Genomic DNA, 19,314 nt, shown 5'->3' with positions numbered 1-19,314 from the left:
GGCACGTGCCCCACTGACCACACAATTCACTATCCCAAGTAAAGGGGACCACAAACTGAAGGCATGCTTGAGCAACTGTTGCCATTCATGCATTAGCAATGGCCATAAATTACCATACGAGGTAAATGGTGCACAGCAGTTGCCTCCTTTATGAATGAGAATGCACTGTGCCATTATCACGTATTCAGAGCAATACATCAACCCAGATCGTTCTTTCTTTACTTAAGTATTAATGACAATGATAGGGTAGAAGCTGTATGAAACGTCATTATTTTCTTTTTGCATTAGGGGATCATGGCTCCAAATATAGAAATAAATCATGTAAAAGGCCAATAGAGTTCAAACATATAGCTTTACAGTAAATATTATGGTGACATAGGGCCTCATTACGAGTCCGGCGGGTTGCCGCCAGACTCGTAACACTTTTCTGGCACCTGAAATCCTGGCGCCACCGGGACATTACAAGTCCCAGGAGCCCGGGATGTCAGGCGCCGGAAAATGTTGTTCCCCATTCCCATGGAGTCCCGTGGGACTCAATGGGATTGGGAAGACTGAAGCACCGGCACCGTTGCTAACGGTGCCTCAGTAAAAACACTGCGGGTGGGTTCCATTGCGCCCGGCAGGTCAGACCCCCGCCTGCAGAGTTGTACTGTGGCGGTTTAGAAAGGGTACTGGTACGATGCGACCAGCACTGTTATTTCCGGACTGCCACAGTTGTAATCAGGCCCATAGTTGCCCGTTACACAGACTGAAGGCCTATTATGTGATTTAAATTCCTGTGATCGTCGTTCCCTTGCCCTGCAGCAGTACTGCAATTGGCTGACACAGACAGAAACATATTGAAAACCTTACCTGATTCTGTGTTGTGTGTGACTGTAGTGCTTGGTGGACCTTCGCCAATAATGTTTGAAGCGATCACTTTAAATTCATAACTGAAGGGAGATAGGAAAGAACAGCATTACATTAAATATTTGATTGCAAAATATATTTTGTTATGTACTGGCAGCGATGGTCATAGTTATTCAATTTGCTCCATTTAGTAACTGATTGGATACATCTAGTAACTGATTGGATACATCATCAACTGCTGGTACAATATGTAAGAAAAGCCCAACATCTTATTGAGGGTTAAGAAATATAGCACCTTATTTATTTTATTTATTTTCAAATTTGTTTATTGGCATTTTTCAATAATATCAAACAAGTTGTGTACAATGGAGCCAATCTCAAATAGTTATAAACATATGTTTAACTTAACGTCAAAAAATTACAAATACAAAAACAAAACAACCATAACTGTATCCATATTCTGTCCGTTTCATATATAATTAACTGTTTCGGGGGGAGGGTGGGAGCGAAGGGGAACCATCCGGCAACTACAATAGGGGAAAGGCTTCCGCAAGGTCTCTATCCTCTGCAGTACTTCCGCTGCTGCTGGCTTTATGACAGGTCCCACATGGGCCTGGATTAAGTTCCGATTCAGGGGGGTTTATCATCCGAGGGGTGGAACATGTGTCTGGTGAGTTCCTTCCATGCCTCGAGTGACATACTATAGTCATCCGTGGATCTGGCCACACAGTCCTCCCATGCCACGGTCTTGGCCAGCACCCACCGTTCAGTCTCTTTGTGCCATGGGTTTCTTCCAGGCCATTGCTATAGTTCTTTTGGCCAGTATGCACGATATGTCCATGAGCCTTGTTGCATGCTTGAGTTTGGCTGGTCTGGGGTAGGTTCCTAAGAGGCACTCGCCGGGTGTCCAATTATATTTACTCAGGCCTGCTTTTTCGCAAGTTTGTTGGACGCTGTCCCACAGAGTCCTTGTCCTGGGGCATTCCCATAACATGTGGATCAGATCTGCTTTTTCCCCCTTGCACCAGTTGCAGGTCGGTTGTGCCTGTGTGTAGTATGTTCAACTGAATCTGCCTAAATCTATGGTTTCTGGACACCGTTTTGGGGAATGTGAGAGCTCTGTTCCACTCCCCTTCATTCATTTCCCGGCCTATATCCTCCTCCCATTTGCTTTTCATTTCCATGCTCCGAGGATTTGGCATGTTGATCAGGTGGCCATATATTTGCGAAACGGGTTTAGCGCCCTCTCCCAAGTTGTACATCAAGGTGAGGAGTGGGTCTGTATCTGGTTCCATCGGCCACGAGTCCCATTTGCGTCGGGCCACAGCACGAGTTCTTTGGTACCACAGAAACTGGCCAGTATGTATGCCTTCCGTCTCCTGCAGCGAGGTGAACTCCCTGAAAGTCCCTTCATCATACAGATCTCCCGAGGTGTAGACCCCTTCCCTCTCCCAGAGCCTGATATGTTTCAAATCCGAAAGTGTTGTGCATAGGTCTGCGATCAGGGGGACTTCTGGGGTATAGGAGTTCCGTGAGTTAGTGAGCATTTTCGCCCTGTGCAAATTTTCCTTCCCAGGTCAGCCAAAAAGGGTAGAGTTCCCAGCAGTTTGGACGGTGCAAAGACCAGTTCTTTCAGATGGAATTGGGGCAGCATGGCCTGTAGCAATGGTGTTTCAGATGTGGGTTCATCATCTAGCCATTTGGTCACAAAACTAAGCTGTGCTGCTATGTAATATTTTTCTAGGTTTGGAAGTTGAATACCGCCTTGGCTATATGGTAGGGTTAGCAATTGCAACGCTATTCTATGCCTGCCTTTCCCCCATAGGAACTCATTTTGAAACCCATAAAGTAAACGTGGGAGAACGATCATTTTAGTTATCGAAGCCCTGCCCATCATCGAGAGGGGGGAGTTTCGCCCAGAACGCCATTGATTTGCGCAGGGCGGGGAGTGCTGCCTTTGTGTTTCGTTCGTGCATTAGCTCGGGGGTATGCATAATGTGCACTCCAAGGTAGCGGAATAACGTATTCCGCCACTGGATCCAAACTTCAGGGAGTGCTTCTAAACTCTCTGTTTTCAGGGCCGCTAGGGGGAACATACAAGACTTTGACCTGCTAAAACTTATCCCAGAGACCTTGGAATAATTGTCCAGCACTTCTAACATGGTTGGTACGTTGAGGTGTGGGTCCCTGAAGTATATGAGAACGTCATCCGCGTAGAGCGAGATGATGTGATCCACGTCTCCCAGTCTAATGCCTACATCGAAGAATTGCTTTCTAAAGTAGACAGCTATGGGTTCTAGTCCCAGTATGTAAAGCATTGGGGATAGTGGACAACCCTGTCTAGTCCCCCTGCATATATCCCAGGCCTCCGACACATACTTCCCAGATTTCACCCTTGCCTTAGGTTTAGCATACAAGATGTTAATCCACCTGATAAACCCGGGAGCAAAGCCAAACTCCCTAAGCACTGCCACAAGCCATTCCCAGTAAATGGAGTCAAACGCTTTGACTGCGTCTAGGGACAGCAGCGCGTAGGAGTCCTTGTCTTTATCGGTTTGCGCTATAATGTGCTGCAGCCTGCGTAGGTCCATGGACGTATTTCGGCCCGGCATGAATTTTGTATTTGTACAAAGCCGCACTAATCTGGGTGAACTATGTCTCCTATTATTCTAGACAGCCGCTTCGCTAAGATCGTAGTCAGGATTTTAACGTCATAATTTAACATTGCAATCGGGCGATATGAGTCACATTGGTCTGCCGGTTTATTGGGCTTGAGGATCGGGATCACAAGCGTCTCCCTCATACTTTCGGGTTGTATCCCTTCTTCGTATGCCTCCTGGTATACTGCGTGCAATAGGGGGGACAGGGAGGACTCATACGTTTTAAAAAACTCTGTGGGCAACCCGTCTGTTCCCGGTGCTTTGCCTGTGGCCAGGGATCTGATTGCATCGGTAATGTCTAGGGCGTGATTTCTGCTTCTAGGGAGTCGGCTTGCTCAGGGGACAGCCTGGGGAGCCCTATCTCTTCTAGTGTTTCTATCAACTGTTCATGGGGGACCTGCTCCTCATGTGAATACAGGTGGGTGTAAAAGCGAGTGAAAGTGTCATTTATGCCCTGCTGCGTACAGTGTGTGTTTCCATCCTCATCTTGTGGTGGGGTGTTTGGGGTGCTCTTTACGGCAGAGCCAGGCGAGAAGTCTGCCCGGTCTGTCCGCCTCAACATGTGCTCTATTTGTTCTGGCAGTATAGTCAAACTTTTCCAGCCTGTTCCACGCAGTTATGTTCCTCTCTGTAAGTTTTGCAAGCTCCTCTTCCCTCTGTTGGGTGTCTACGGGGGTAGCCTCAAGTCGCTCAATCTGCCGTTCCACTAGGTCTAGTTCTTTCCTGAGCAGCTTCTTGATACCTCCCGCCTTTGCAATTACTTCTCCCCTGGTTACCACCTTTAGAGCCTCCCACACTGTGCTATTGTAAGCTACACTACCGGTGTTAACCTCTAGGTATGCATCAATAGAATCGCGTAATTCTTCTCGGAAGGCTGGATCCCTCAGGGCGTCTGTGGGAATTTTCCACATGGGAATGGGGGGGTCTGGGTCCTCTGTGGTTCCATGTTATCAGAAGCGTGGAGTGATCAGAGATAGTCCTCCCCAAGTATTGTGCTCCCTCCACCCGGAGTAAGTGTTCCCTGTCTATGAATATATAATCTAGTCTTGTGTGTAACTTGTGTGGGGATGAGTAGAATGAGTAGTCGTGTGCTTCAGGATGTTTTTCCCGCCACACATCCGTCATTTCCAGCCTCCCCAACATGGCGGATAGTGCTGTCGAAGCGGTCGATGGGCCTCTTAGCTGTGGTGTGGATCTGTCCAGCCGTGGGTCATGTACACAATTAAAATCCCCCCCCCCCAAATAAAGAGATCGTTCCTGTACTGTGCAACTCTAGGGTACAGTGAGTGCAGGTAGGGGGATATGTTATTGTTAGGGAGATAGGAGTTCATGATGCATACTGCTTCTTGTTCAATTAATCCCCAAATTACGACGAACCTACCTTCCGGGTCTATCTCAGTTTTGTCCACCCGGAATGGGAGCTGTGGGTGAATCCAGGTGTAGACCCCTCTTGCGTATTTAGAATAAGTGGTACCAAACCCCTGGCCACCCCAATGTGTTTGTAGCTTGGCCACCGAGTCCGCCGTACAGTGGGTCTCCTGTAGTAATGCTATCATTACCCCTTTTCTGTGCAGGTAGGTTTTAATCCTGTTCCTTCGGAGATAAGTCCTTAGGCCCCTTACATTCCATGTCATTATTTTTATGGTGGTCGCAGCCATAGGGGTTTAGGAACGGATCTGTTGTCCCCCCCTTTCTCCGCCTCTGCCGCCCCCGGGCCTGGACCTGTTAACCAGGGGTCGGTCTGTGTGGGGGTTGGGGCGAGAGCCTCATCGTTTCCTCCCTCCCTTTCCCCCTCCCTCTCAGTGTCAATTGGAGACTTATTAACATTAGCAATCCTCATTCTAGTGAATAAGGGCAACAAACCTTTCAACTCAAAACTGCCCCAAGCAGTTGCCTCAAAGTTGCAGCGCTCGGGGGCACCCGATCCTTCCAGGCCTTTCCGGGCCTCCCGGTGTGGGTGGTGTGTCAGCAGTCGGCCTCCACGTGTTGCAGGGGGGTGCGTCCGCTTTGTTGGTATTCGCTTGGGTTGGTGCGCTCCTGCCCGTCATGGCGTACGTAGAGTTGTAGATCTCAAGCGGTCCGGTATTCATTTGGCAGTTGTGCGAACCTTCGTTTTCCTGTCGTTTGGTGCTTTCAATGGCCTGTGACTTCATGCGCAGTGCTTGCCTTATCATCAGCAAGGTTGTTGTCCTCAAGCCACGTATTTGCCGCTGCCGGAGTCTCAAGAAAGATAGCTTTCCCTTTGTATAGTACCTTAAGGCGGGACGGGTACAGTAGCATGTACTTGAGGTTTAGCTTGCGCAACCTAACTTTCACCGGTACAAATGAGTTCCGTGCCCGCTGCACCGCGGGGGGTATAGTCTGGGTAAATGACTATTTTGGCGCCATGTTTCATGATCTCCCCTCCTTCTCTTGAGAATATCAGTATAGTCTCTCTGTCGCGAAAGTTCAAGACTTTTGCAATAATAGGGGGCGGTCGGGAGCCCAGAGGGGGCCTCTTCTGAAGTGATCTCTGGGCCCATTCTATTGAGAAGCCCTGGGTCAGTTTGCCGGCCCCGATTTCTTGCAATAGCATCGTTTCCACGAATTCGGTTGGGTCTGGGCCCTCCATGACTTCCGGTACCCCCAGGATTCGGAGGTTGCCGCGGCGGGCACGTCCTTCAGTGTCCTCTGATCGTGCCTCTAGACGCGCTACTTGCAACTCAAGGTCTTGGACTTTAGATTTAAGTTCTGTGGTGTCGTTAACATAGTCTTGGAGGGTTGCCTCCGTTGTGGTCACCCTTTCTGTGAGGTTACGGGCGTCCTGTCTCATCAGTTGCATGTCCGACTTGATTTCATCGATCCTGGTTTTGATGGACGTTCGTAGCGCCGCTATGGCTTGTAGCACTTGCGTATTTGTCGGATCGTCCTCCTTAGCCGTCGGGTTGTCTGCTGCCTCTGTCCCCTGTTGTTGTTTCGCTCTGACCGTGGTGAAGGAGTCCGTGGTCGCGGTTTTTAATTTGCTTTTGGGGGGCGACATCGCCTGTCTTTGGGCGTGCTCCACGGCCTTTTCCCGAGGGTGGTCGTTGCAGATGGGGAGTCGTCGGCCCGTGGATGTTCTGGAGGGAACCGCCCGTCGCCTTCTCTCTTCTTCGTGTCTCTCAGTGTCTCTCGCGGCCTCCCGCCAGCCAGCGCCTCTGCTGCACGCGGTCTCGCGCTGAGGGTCCCCCCCCTTCATCTCCTCCTCCCGGCACTCGGTCTCGGAGATAGAGCCCGGGTCACAGCCAGTCGCGGGGGTCTGTCCCCCCCGGGGTGTCACCGGATCACTGGGTTGGACGCTGTGGGCCCTCCTCTCTCACCTCCGAGGCAATCCGCCCTCCAGCGGTGCGTCTCAGATGGGACCGGCGGGCGCCGCCATTTTGTTGGGCCGGGGCCTCCTCTCTGTTCGCTTCGGATAACCGTTATCTCGGTCCGATTTTCTTGCGGAAACTTCGTCGAGGGTAGGGAAACGGTTCTTCTTCCCGTAGCTATTTCAGGCGTGCTTGTTCAACTTAAGCAGGCCGAACAATTCGGTCCGTTGTAGGATCTTGGGCAGGAGCGCGAGGAGAACACGTCCTCACTCCATGCGCGCTGGCCACGCCCCCCTAGCACCTTATTAGTGTAAAAACCGTGTTTGGAATTACTGAGAATGGGACAAATGCATATGCTTGTTTTCCTTTAACACTCTTATTGTATATATTGTGCAACAAATCCAATTAACCAGATCCAAAACATATGCTTTAAAATGTAGACACTAATACAAACATCATTAGATGCATTAGCTCCTGGGGCGGGCGGCGAGCCGAAGAGGTTCTGCGGATCGTGGGCTGAAACCTATAATCTCAGCCTGCGTTCCACAGAACCTGCAGGCTGCCTCCCTGCCGCGTGCCGCCCTCTTCCTCCTGCCACTTCTGTATCTTTACTATAATTTTTTTTTAAAGATCCCCAACCTTCCTCCCCATCCCCACTTACCTGATTGCGGCGTCGGATGTCCGCCGCTGCAAGCTTTCCTTTTCCAGCTGCCAAGGTGATAGAAGGCGGGGCTCCGTATAGAGCCCCTCTTCTATGACCATGGCAGCCATTTTGTATCAGTATTTTCATTTATTGGGCCTCATCACGAGTTGGGAAGTATCCCGGCTGTAATACGTAAACGTAATAGCTCTAGCACCAGCTGGCCGGAGTTATTAGCGATGGATCACGGGTTTGGCGTTAATGGTAAATCCCCATTGGGTCCATTGGACCCAATGTGGAATTTTCGGCGCAAATAGCATGCGCTAATACAACCATCAGTAATTGTGCCGAAAACAGTGCACTAAATGGGATTTTCACCTCCAGAAAAAAGTTGGAGGGAAAACAGTCAATTTAGCGCCCAACTCGTGATCGGGTCAGCCCTTCAATGTGTCGGTAATACTGTCACTGCTGCATTTAAAGGCTACCGCCCAACTCGTGATTTGGCCCATTGAACGGGATGCATGGAGCATCCGATTGAATGAATGAAAATACTTGGGCTGCCGGGTCCTTAACCCTGTTCCAGCCCTTGGAACGGGGAAAGGGGGGGTAATGCCACATTATGCACATAATGCTACGTAAGTGCTGTAAGCAGTCAACATAGAAATTTAAAAACTTTTCAAAAAAGGGATTGGTGCTCAAGTGTTTGGGCGACTGAGTAATAATAGGTGCGAGCAGCTGCCGAATTATTTGTCACGCAACTTAATACAAATGCCGAAGTGCAGAAATGACAACCCTCTTGAAGTACATGCATTACTTATTAAGTTATTAAACATATTTAATGTACTGTGCAACTTGCCAATTGGTAGCCCGAGCACTGTAAAATGTGAACCAATAGATGTATAAATCATAAAAGAATATTAAACACAAAAATTCAATAAAATTACAATTATGAGACACATGAGGACCTATCCAACCACGCCCCCGAGTTAAACCCAGAACATGACAAAGTGGAAAAAAGAAGAGCTAATTCAACAGAGAAAGTCTGTGCTTTCTGATCTCTCAGGAATTTGCAAAACACATTTGGTCTTGACCAATACGCCTCACCCCTGAGCTGCAATTTCAGAGCGAGGCGCTGCACAGTTCTTTTCATAGTCGGACGTCAAACATAAGTAAGATTCTTGATTGAAGAGGCAGCCAATGGGAGTTATATGGCCAAGCATCTTAAGCCCTACGCATGGCGGGCAGTGGACAGGAAAACAGATTTTAGTGGCTGAGGGATATTCTTGTGTAACAGAAGTTTATGCAAAGAGTGCAGATGACTTGAAGGCCCTAACAGGGTGAGGGCCTGGATCAACCATTGTTCTTGCTAGTGAGTGCCTCCACGAAGTTAGAGCTGAATGAAAAAGGGTCAATGTCATCATCGTTCCTGTCTTCGAATCAACAGTGCGAATGGAATAGCCTCATCCATCGGGCTGCCTGGAGGAGGGACAGAAGTGGACCAGTTGTCTGGGGACCTTGGTGCACAACCGCTAATACAATGGGCAATGACGAACCAATGCACAATATCTGTTGCAAATCCAGAATCCCCTCTTGGCAGAATGCCCCCTCCCAAGGTTTTGATTTTGGCATATAAGAGAGTCCCATTGGTAACTTCACATATGCAAGTATGTTGAGGGTCGTTTTGTATCAATATTTCCCATCTGTTAATATCTATACCTAAACATATATTAGTTTTTGTTTTCATGTGCTTTGCCATATTTTAAATGAAAGCCACATGGTATTACATGAAATGGTTCGCAGTTGTAACAGAAAGTTAAAAAAAAGAATGTGAAGACCTGTTCATTTCTAAAAACAAGCCCCGCCGCATGTGCATTTATAGTAACAAGTCTTCCAGATGTTTCCAGTCTCGGATGCCCCCTGTGGGGAAGAGGCAGAGGCCACTTATGCGTGTCGCTGTTTTTCTATCCAGCTGGACCAATTTACATATTTTGGAAATTGCAAATAATTGCTCCTTGGAGAGGGTAGACATTTGTGGGGGTGATGGCATGTTTTGCACTCACCCCATGCAAGCCGTCCAATGCAAGCATAATAGAGCCATAGTCAATCAAGGGAAACTATTTGCTGCAATAGCAACTGCTTAAAGTATTTATGAATTCTTTACTGACACTGAAGTAAACTCTTGTCAAGATATGTGCTGGGTACACCAACACACCACACTCTGATTGCTGGGCCCATGCCCAGTCCAGTGGCAGAGACAGGTTTTTATGCCATAGGGGCAAAGGGGTCCTCATGGGTACTAATTCATAGTTTTGCAAGTGGCGAGTGCATTGGGACTTGAAAGGAGGTTCGAGGGACACCACATTCTGAACCAAACCCCTGGCTCTGCCACTGTCCTACATGATTGCCAGCACCAGGGGAGATAAAGCCCTCCTGCGACCCCTTGGCCTGGTCATAGATTAGTGAAGTGAACACTTTTGCTTCGCGAACGGTCCTCCATAGTCCATCTTCTTGAATCCTGCACCCTATTTGGTTTTTATTCGGGAAGACAATTAACATTGCTTTTTAGTTTTGACTAGTAGGTGGCGCTAAAGTGCCACCCATAAGCCGAAACTATTGCATTAGTGTACAGCTAGGCAGAAATGGCATATAAAGAGGGAGACATAGTTGTAGGTGTTGTTGTTTGGTTATTTACCCACCCATTGACTGCCATTGGCCATCCTGATCCCTAGGACCATTCCAACCCACTTCCTGCCCCTCCCCTCCCAAAACACATCATCCCTTGATCTCTTTGAGCTAACTTTATCAAGCCTTCTCATCAAACCATATGTTCAAAGTGCCTGCAAGTATTTTTTCATAGCATTCTTCAGAGAACGAATGGCTTAGTTGGAGTTTTACACCTGCTACTGGCATAATAAAAATGTCTTAACAAGGTCAGCTTCCAGCCACTTGATTAATAAGCAGTATGCATGTCCTTCACTGAAGTCCTGCTAAAAACAAACTTTGGCAAAGCCAACAGTGTTGGCTTGTGTAGAGGTATCAGGCCTTGGCCAGGCAGTGCTGTTATATGCCCAGGTACTATTTTGCAGCTGCTGCCATCGATGGCTAGTTAATTCCACCACAGCAGTACCCGGAAATGCCTTTTACATGCCTATAAAAAAACCAAAACTGTTGGCAATGCTTGTTTCATAGTTGCTTTTGGGGAGTATGTGAGAGAGAGTGAGAGAATAAATAGGGACCAGGTTCATTAACTGCGCCAAGCGGCTACAAATAACTAAAAAAAAGCACTTGCACTGTTTATGATGCCATTGGTGAAGCAGGTTTGGCAATCCATGTTTGCAAACCAAAAACATATACGAAGAGCAGTATTGCGGGACACAACTGCACTCCTTCTTGAAGCAACATTGACATGAATTTGCACGTCCGGATTGAGGTTGAAGATAAGTGGTGGAAAGATGCCTCCTCGAGTGTTAAGGTAGATCCGGTCTGTATATTTTCAGAATAGTAAAGCTGCTCACTAAGGACTGTCGCCCTCTCTCTCGTCAAGTGCGGGCCATTCCCTCCCTAGCTCAGGCGCTGTCCCTCAACCCCAGGCTTGGATCTAGAGATTGGTAACCCCTCCTATGTGAGAAGCTGTGTGACTGGTCATGTTGAGCAATCTAGGTGGTCCCTGGTGTAAGTTCCCCAATGTAGTCTAGCGTACATCTTGGTGCCTTGCAGATACGCTGGTTCCACCTAGTCCTTTCCTTCCACGCTAGGGTATTCTCCTTCCTATGGGTGTCTTTTTCTCTCCCTTCATTCCTCCTTCATTCTCTTCTCTCTGCTACTCCACCCACCTTCTCTGCTCACTCTCCCTGAGGCTCCCTATTCTCTCATTCTGGTGTTCCTGTGTCTTTACTACCTACTCCACCATCTCATTGTATCCTCTACTATCCTCTCCTCCTCGCATAGATACCTATCTCCCCTTCTCCACACTACTTCTCTCCCCTCACCAGAATACGACTCTCTCCTCCACCCACAACTTCCACTCTCCAGTCACCTTCCCATGACCTCATGCACATTCAAATCAAAGTACTACTTTCTCTCAGCAACGAATTCTTACCTACCTTGCACACTCCTTCAGTAATCCTCCTCCATGCTCTTGTGTATAGTCCTTTCTCTGCTTGATCTGTTGGCCTTCTTTTCCTCCCTTGACTTCACTGAATAATCGGTACCTTTCTGTAACACCCGCCCCTTCAAGGGGCTTGCAACTCACACACGTTTGTTACTCGTAGAGATGTCCACATGTCCTAAAAGGGAGATTCTTCAAACAAAAACATAACTATAATGCTGAATGGCGCTAGTGGAGTGCCGTTAGGAGAGTGCAATACAGCCTGACCCTCCACTAGGAGGGTGAATCATTGCGCTCCACTCAGCGCCCCTTCCTTGATGCTCGCTCCATTGTCAGGAAGGGCACTGCAATCTCAATCGCAGTGGCGGCCAGGGCTACGTATGGACATGGCGCCCTGTTGCCAGGAGGAGCGTATCACTTGAAATCACTGCTGTGGCCCACCCAGCTCCCTGCATGGTGCTCTCCGTGGGGATGGTGAGCGCCCAACCTTTACTGTCTCCTCCCGGTCAGCCTGATCACACTGCACAGTGCTTCTCATGAGAGGTAGGGGAGCATCTCCTGACGGCTAATCGGCCAACCCAGTGCTGCACCCCACGGATGCAGTGTGGTGTCGCTAATATGAGCCTGCCTCCTCATGGAGATTAACATTGATCTTGGTGTCAGAATTCATCCAATACTGTACTGACCAAAGCCTTTAATCCCCCAATCTAATGTCAATATAGCACTGTTGACAAGGAGGGGATTTTATAGTCCCAAATGAGCTTTGCTGTCACTTCAGAAGGCTGAGTTACATATGAGGCTGTGCAGCGTGTTAGTCCTTTCTTTTTATACATCCAGTTAAGATGATGAGGCACACATAAATCTGCTCCCCCAAATGACTTCCGCTGTCTGTTTGGATGTCAAGAGAATGGGTAGATTGCGAGTAAGTGGGAGGGGAGTCAGGCTAACATCACAGGTAGACACTTGGTCTAGTATGTGTGTTCTCTGCACAGCCTTATCAGACTATGTACCACGGTATGACTACAATTGGTGACTTGCCAGAGTTTAAGGTTTGCCCATTGTCCCACTTCCATGTTTCCTTAGAGTGATTGTGTGGAAAGGGTAACTATGCAACATCCGCAACCTTTCCTATGATCACAGAACAGCTTTCAGACTGATACAGGGGTGTTCAGAAGTGTGATCGGTTTGCCCTGCTAGGTATACAAGCGGAGATACTGGCTGTTTTGCCCTGAAATGACAAGGTGAAACAAATGTGTGCTTGAACAATTCAGCTTTTCTTCTCAGGGTTCGATTTAGGGTGTTTCCGAGCTTTGGGTTCTTACTCCAACGCATCTCCTCCATGATTTTTGCTCCTGAAATTTCATTAGTGGGTTATGTGTGCTTTTGGATGACTGATGACGCCCGAGGTCACAGATTGGACATTTGAGACCAAGAAGTATGCCAAGACAAGGTGCTTAAAGTTTAAGATTTTTATTGGGTACTATATACAGAATGGGCCCACTAAAATAAAAACAGCATCTTCCCCAAAGAATAAAACAAAACCTCGAATGGCCTTCTTCCACAAATGTCGATTACAACGGCTTTCCCAATCGAAGGGTGAGTGCTCAGGCTTTTGAGTCTCAGCCGTCACTGTTCCAAAGTCTCAAAGGAGTTACCACACTCCTCCTTCCAGTATGTAGAAAAACATTCTTCTGCTCCTTTGAGTCTAGCTGTAGGTGTTGCAAACTGTTAGACCTATTGTTAGGACTATGGGGACCAGAATCCACAGGCGCATCACCTTGTACTGAACTTTGTCCAGGAATTTTCTGAGCATGTGTACTGATGGTTTTCTTGGAGGAGAAGAGATACATCCTGTCCTCGCAGGAGGCCCGCCTGGAGATTGCCCCTAGCACCGGTCACCTGGCGGACAATCCCCAGAGAAGGAGGCTGAAGACTGAGAGAAAAATCGACCCCGTTGCTGTCTCAGACGGGAGCTACCTGTCAGAGGATCAGCTTTGCGTGACCTGCAGTCCTGGAACCCTCTGAAGCCTGAGGAGGACCGAGACTGGGATCCAGATCTCTGAGCTTTAACTGGGGGCTTCACAAGCACCGACAGAGACTTGGCAGTTTGTGTGCTAGCTTTAGTCTTTGTAAGCTTGTCATCCGTTGAAGAATGAAACAACTCTTTGCCATCAAAAGGCAGGTCCAGAACTTTATCTTGGACCTCCTTCGAAAACTTTGTTGCAGGAAGCCAAGCTTGACGAGAGGTGTCCACCCCCAACATGAGGCCTCGAGCTGAGGTGTCGACATGGTGCGCAGCAGCCTCCAGCATATCCTGCACCAATACCCTGGCGTCTGACAAACCGCTTTTAAAGTCTTCCAGCATGTCCCCAGGAATGAACTCCTGGAAGTCCGCCAAATCCCTCCACAGTTTCATATTCGCCGCCACCAAAATGAGCTCCGCATTAGCCTGACGCAATTGCAGCGGCGAGTTGGCAAAAACCTTCTTGGCCAAGGAATCGAGCAACTTGTCTTCCTTGGTCAGAACTTGAGCCGCGGCAGCAGAGGTCGCAGAGGCCGACTTGGATTGCAAAGTGGCGGCCACAACCACGGTTGAGGAAGGGAGCGGACATTACGCTAAGGGTACTTCTTCAGAGGTGTGAAGCCTGTAACGGGTGTCAATTCTCTTATTTATTTGTAGCCCAGTGTGGGGTTTATCCCAGACTTTGTGGGCCTCGGCCAGAACGTCCTTCTGAAGGAAAAGGCCGGTGCGCTCCTGCGGAGACAAGGTGAGCGCCCCCGAAAACACCACTTCCTGTGGAGTGGTTGCCTCAGGTACTGGTATGTCAAGGAGTGACATCATGTCCAGAACCCGGTCATGGAATGCTCTGACAGAGCGGGGCTGGTCCTCACTATCCTGGTCTGCCTGAGGGTCATTCAGAACGTCAGGATCCGCTGGTTGCAATGCAACGACAGCAAATTGACGTCTCGCGCTGCTGGTGTCTTGTCAACCGGAGACAACGGAGGCAGAGGTGGAAGAGGTGGAGGCAGGCAGGGAGGTAGAGGTGGTACCACCGCCGGGGCGACAGGTGCCATGACTGGAACTGCTGGGGCAGGTAGCGGTACCAGTGGGCAGATCTCCCTAAAAAGACCTTTAAAGTACTCCCTCATGGGATCAGTGTTCATAAGACTCTGAAACCTCCCAACAAAGGTATCCTCTGCGTAGCATGGGTGTGAGGGAAGAATCCAAAATGGCCACCGTAGACTACGCAGGAAGGCCCGCCGTTTTGTGAGCATCTGAGGAGAACTGCGTGTTAGGGAGAATTCTCCAGAATGGCTAATTGCCCTTACCTACTGAGACCCTCAGCAGCTTTGCTGGATTTCTAGGATTTATTTTTTTCACCTAGTAAGAGTGTGAGCCTTTTTCCCCACTCTTACATGTGTTTTTGCTGTGTGTGTTACATTTTTATGTTTTCCTAGACTATGAAGTCTCACCTACTCAATAGGCATCATCTTTTTATTGGGTCACACAGCACCTTTAGTGCAGTGACACAGGGTTGTCTTTTTCAGACTTCCCACTTTAAACTCCATTTTCTGGGACTGACTACTGTCTCCTAGAACATATAAAGTTGCCATTGACTTTATTAGTCTTTTTAAATTCACAGACCCAGTACAAACTATTTTCCATAGAGTACTGGAAAGGGTTAATAGTTATTCCTTTTTGTCTGTTTCTCATGGAACATTATTTCGTTCCCCTTTCTTTAAGATTTGGCTGGTGGCAATGGTATCTACAATTTCTTCCCTACCGCGGACTATGAAAATAACCTTGGTACTGTTTTAGGCTAAGTTAGTAGCCTCGAACTTTAACCCGCTGGACCCCTTTTATCTTATTTCGGTTCCGGCTGGGTTTATTTGCCATTTCTTTTTGTAAAGGTCTTTCTCGAGTTTTAATCTGCGTGCCAAACCAGGTTTGGTTCCTTTGTTCGCCCTCCTTTGGTGGGCTTCTGCTCAGAAGCCCTCCTTAGGCACCTGAGAGTCTAGGTTGGCTGAATGTGAGGGAGGGGTTTTAGGCCCCATGCACACGGTCTCCTTGGAGACCCAAGTCGCACTATGGTTTGATTGGCTAGGTGACTGTCCAACAAGGACAGCCACCCTGCTGTGTGATTGACAGCCAGGCTGTGTGAATGGGGGAACTGCATAAAACGCAGGTCTCTGGGACTGGAAGGCAAAGTCACCACTGGATCGAGAGAACCAAAGAGAAGCTGAAGGAAGAGGACTACTGCAACAACTGAACCTACCGGTGAGGCCCTGCTGCGGGTCCGAATCTCCTACACTTCAACGACAGGGAAGATCTGAAAAGAGTCTTCTCCCCTTCAGCCTGATGGGACTAATCAGCTTGCAAAGCTCCTGGACTTCCCTCTTCAGCCTGGTCGAATTTGCTGTGCCACAGTGAACCGGGTAGCCAGCTTGAGAGAGACATTTCGTGCTTTTAAGGAGCGCACCTTTTATTTGTCGGTTTGCTTTGTTGCTGGCTTCTTCCCTGGGCAGCGCAGGACCCTCCAGTCTTCCTCCTCTTGTCAGTTCCGACAGTCGCTTCAGGAACCATGAGCCTGCAGGAACTGCCAGGAACTACCGCTGCAGCTACAGCATTCTTCTTCATCTAAGGTACTGTTAGAATCCGGTCATTCGTTCCGTCCGACCACTGTGAAAGTGTTTCAAATCTTTCGCTAATCCGAGGGCTTGTTCTTCTCTACTCTTTTAAGTAGCTTTTCTTCCGACAAAATTCGTTTCAAACTCTTGGCAAAGACTTAACCGTGAACTACTCTGAACTGTGTGAACCATTAACATTGGCCCAGGCCTATTGATTTGAATCCTAGTTTTAGTAAACCTTTACTAGATTGCCCTGCCTACTTACTTGTTGGTGCTGCTTAATTTTGTATAACCTTGTCTTTCCCTCCCTTTTTAAATTGCTGGAGTGCCATTTTGCTCACACTTCATTTTGAGCTTAACTTGTCCAGAATTCATTGGGTGCTGTGCAGTATATTAAGATTGTGATTTTCTGCTGTTTTACTTTAGTGAATTGTTTTAAAAATTATTGTGTAAATAAATGTATATTCTTTTACTCAGAAACCTTGAGTCCGTGTTTGTTTGAACCATAGTAATTACTGTCCTTTGTGTAACTTCTGATACTACTCACTTTACTCTTGAGATAAGTCTGGCTGCTCAGCCATCGCTACCACTTTACTGTGTAGTACAGGCTTGTACCAAAGGTGAATTTGTACTGCACTTGTAATCCTAATTGTGTGTGGTGTTCCCAAAGGGTACTGCATATGATTCTGCCTAACACTGCGTCACATGTGTGGATGAGGCAGGTAACTCCACAGACTGGTCAGGGGACTTGATCGAAACTTTAGCCTTGACACAAGGATCCTCGGCAGAGCCGGTAGTATGGGGCCTGGGATGTTTACTGGACATCCTGTCGTGACCCTTTGAATTAGCCTCCAAGAGAGGAACCTCGGCCAAGTCGGTAACAGAGGAGAAACGATCAGCGACCTCTCCCTGTGCCCCATCAACAGAACCGGAAACACCGCAAGTGCAGACAAGACCTTAACGGGTCTCTCAGTTCTGTCAGTACACACCTTATCCTCGATGAGAGGAACCTCAGAACGGAGTCCGGTCTGTATAGCTCCCCTGAGAGGGGCCTCGAACTATGGTTTGGTACAGAAAGCCTCAACAGAGGCCTCGTGGCACACCCCGGTGTCTGTATGGGAAGCTCCAGACAAGGAGACCTCGGAGTGAACTACGGTACCCAAAGCCTCAGCACGACTGGGCTGGCTATTAGCACCTGATTGGTGAACCTCGGATCATGATCCGGTGTAGGCAGGCCCCTCACGGAAACCCTCGGAGAAAACCCTGGTACGCCTATTAGGCCTGCGAGGCACCTCGGGGGACACCCAGGTAGCAGAGCTCTTGCAGCCCCTCCCAGACCGGGAGGACCACGGGAAGGAGTCCCCTGGCCGGGGTGCCCTAAAAAGTAAAGATCTTACCGGGCGTCTCTTTTTTTCGTCGATGAAGAGTTGAAAATGCGGTGGAGGAACTTGCTGGAAGATCTCCTCCCACCGACGAAGATGACGCTGAAGTGCCCGGACCGAAAGGGAGTCGCAGTAGAAACACTAGTCCCAACGGTGATCCGGTCCCAGACACTCCAAGCAGAAAGAATGCGTCAACCTGCCCTAGCGAAACGACGTTCGCAAGAGAAACAAGAGACAAATCCCAAACGATCCGGCATAGATGGAGGACTACGCGACCACAGAACCGGAGCAGGAGAGAAGGACAACGGGAAAGAAGAAACATGTCTTCCTGGTGATGCAAGTGCTTCCAACCCCGACCGCGTAGAGAAAAGGACTGAAGAGCGATGCGCGGGGTGGAGATAAGGAGGGCGGGGTTACGGCCACGTGCAGTACCCCACTTAAAAAGAGAGGAAGGACACATTTTTCAATTGGATGCTTTTTTACAAAAGTGCCCCGGTCCCGTCCCACTGGACAGAATGTCCCAAACTATGGAGGAAAGGGGACGGGACGTAGGAGTAAGACAGCCAGGACCAGGTAACACTGCCAGAGAACCAGCTGAACAACACAGGAAATCTGGGAGAGGGACAGAGAAACCACGGCACCAATCAGATGCTAGAGAACCAGGGGATGCAGCATAAAAGCAAGAATGTGGAAGAAAGGGTTATTTTTCTCCTTATCTGAGGATGCTGCACCAGAGTGGAGAGCAGAATAAACCTCCAGGGATTGGAAAAAGGTCACTGCATTTGAGGTTCTGAACAAAAATGAAAGTGATTATAGGCCATTGACAATCACCTTCTCATTCATGTATAATTCAGTCCCGTCGGATGTGGCCTTTCTTTGTAATCAGGCCATTTCCGCTACAGTTCATTTGTGTAGAGCTGTTAAATGGACAAAGTTAATGGAGTAAGATATGAAACCTGGGCTCTATGAGGCAACCCTTACACACAGAAAATATCTTCATGGAAGGGACCTTGGACTCTGCAGTCCTTGAGGAGTCTGGGAAGGTGGTTGGCTGTATTGCTATATTACTCCCTTTGTATACAAAACAGGGGGGTTCTGGGAGTCTCTCTACCGGCCTCAGTTGCGGGGAGTCTTAACCAGCTCGTTTAGCTCACTATCCCTTTCACAGAAGAGAAATATCCACAATTTATCAGTTTTTGTCCTGCCCAAGGGCAGCACACAGCACCGAAATGCTAGACAATTCTCTTCTGAACAAGTGTACCAACAGCAACCCCAGATACACGTTTCTGCCTGGCTCGGCCTCATCAGTGAGGTGGAGCTGTGCCTCTCTAAGAACAGTGAGCAAGGCGTCCATGTCTGGATTCCCCTAGTAACTTAGGGTGAGACCCAAAGTTACTTTTTAATATGCAAAACAGGGGGCGTTCTAGGAGTCTCTCGACCGGCCTCAGATGCGGGGCAGTCTCAACCAGATTTTTCTAGTTCATTATCCCTTTCACAGAAGAGAAAAATCCATTACATATCAGTCTTTGTCCTGCCCAAGGGCAGTCCAGCACAGAAATGCTAGGCAATTTTCTTCTGAACAAGAGTATGATATGATATTTTATTTATAGCGCGCCTAGACACAAGTGTATCAAGACGTGACGAGGCAAGGGGGGGGAACAAGGGAGGACAAGACAACGATCTTACGAGGCCAAGTGACTTTGAGATTGCGCAAGTG

General features: G+C 48.5%; 1 protein-coding gene across 1 annotated transcript in view; it reads right to left on the bottom strand.

The window, feature by feature from the left end:
* Positions 1-19,314, bottom strand: part of ABI3BP (ABI family member 3 binding protein) — a 1,926,231-nt gene that overhangs the window by 69,095 nt on the left and 1,837,822 nt on the right. Inside the window, exon 40 of the mRNA XM_069637268.1 lies at positions 853-932. Within this exon, the coding sequence (XP_069493369.1) occupies positions 853-932 (80 nt within the window). The remainder of the gene's footprint in view (positions 1-852; positions 933-19,314) is intronic.

Source organism: Ambystoma mexicanum, chromosome 7p, assembly GCF_040938575.1.
Source record: "Ambystoma mexicanum isolate Mex_15411 chromosome 7p, UKY_AmexF1_1, whole genome shotgun sequence".
Classification (NCBI taxonomy): domain Eukaryota; kingdom Metazoa; phylum Chordata; class Amphibia; order Caudata; family Ambystomatidae; genus Ambystoma; species Ambystoma mexicanum.
The sequence above is the reverse complement of the archived record's forward strand: the minus strand, read 5'-3'. Positions and strand labels throughout refer to the sequence as shown.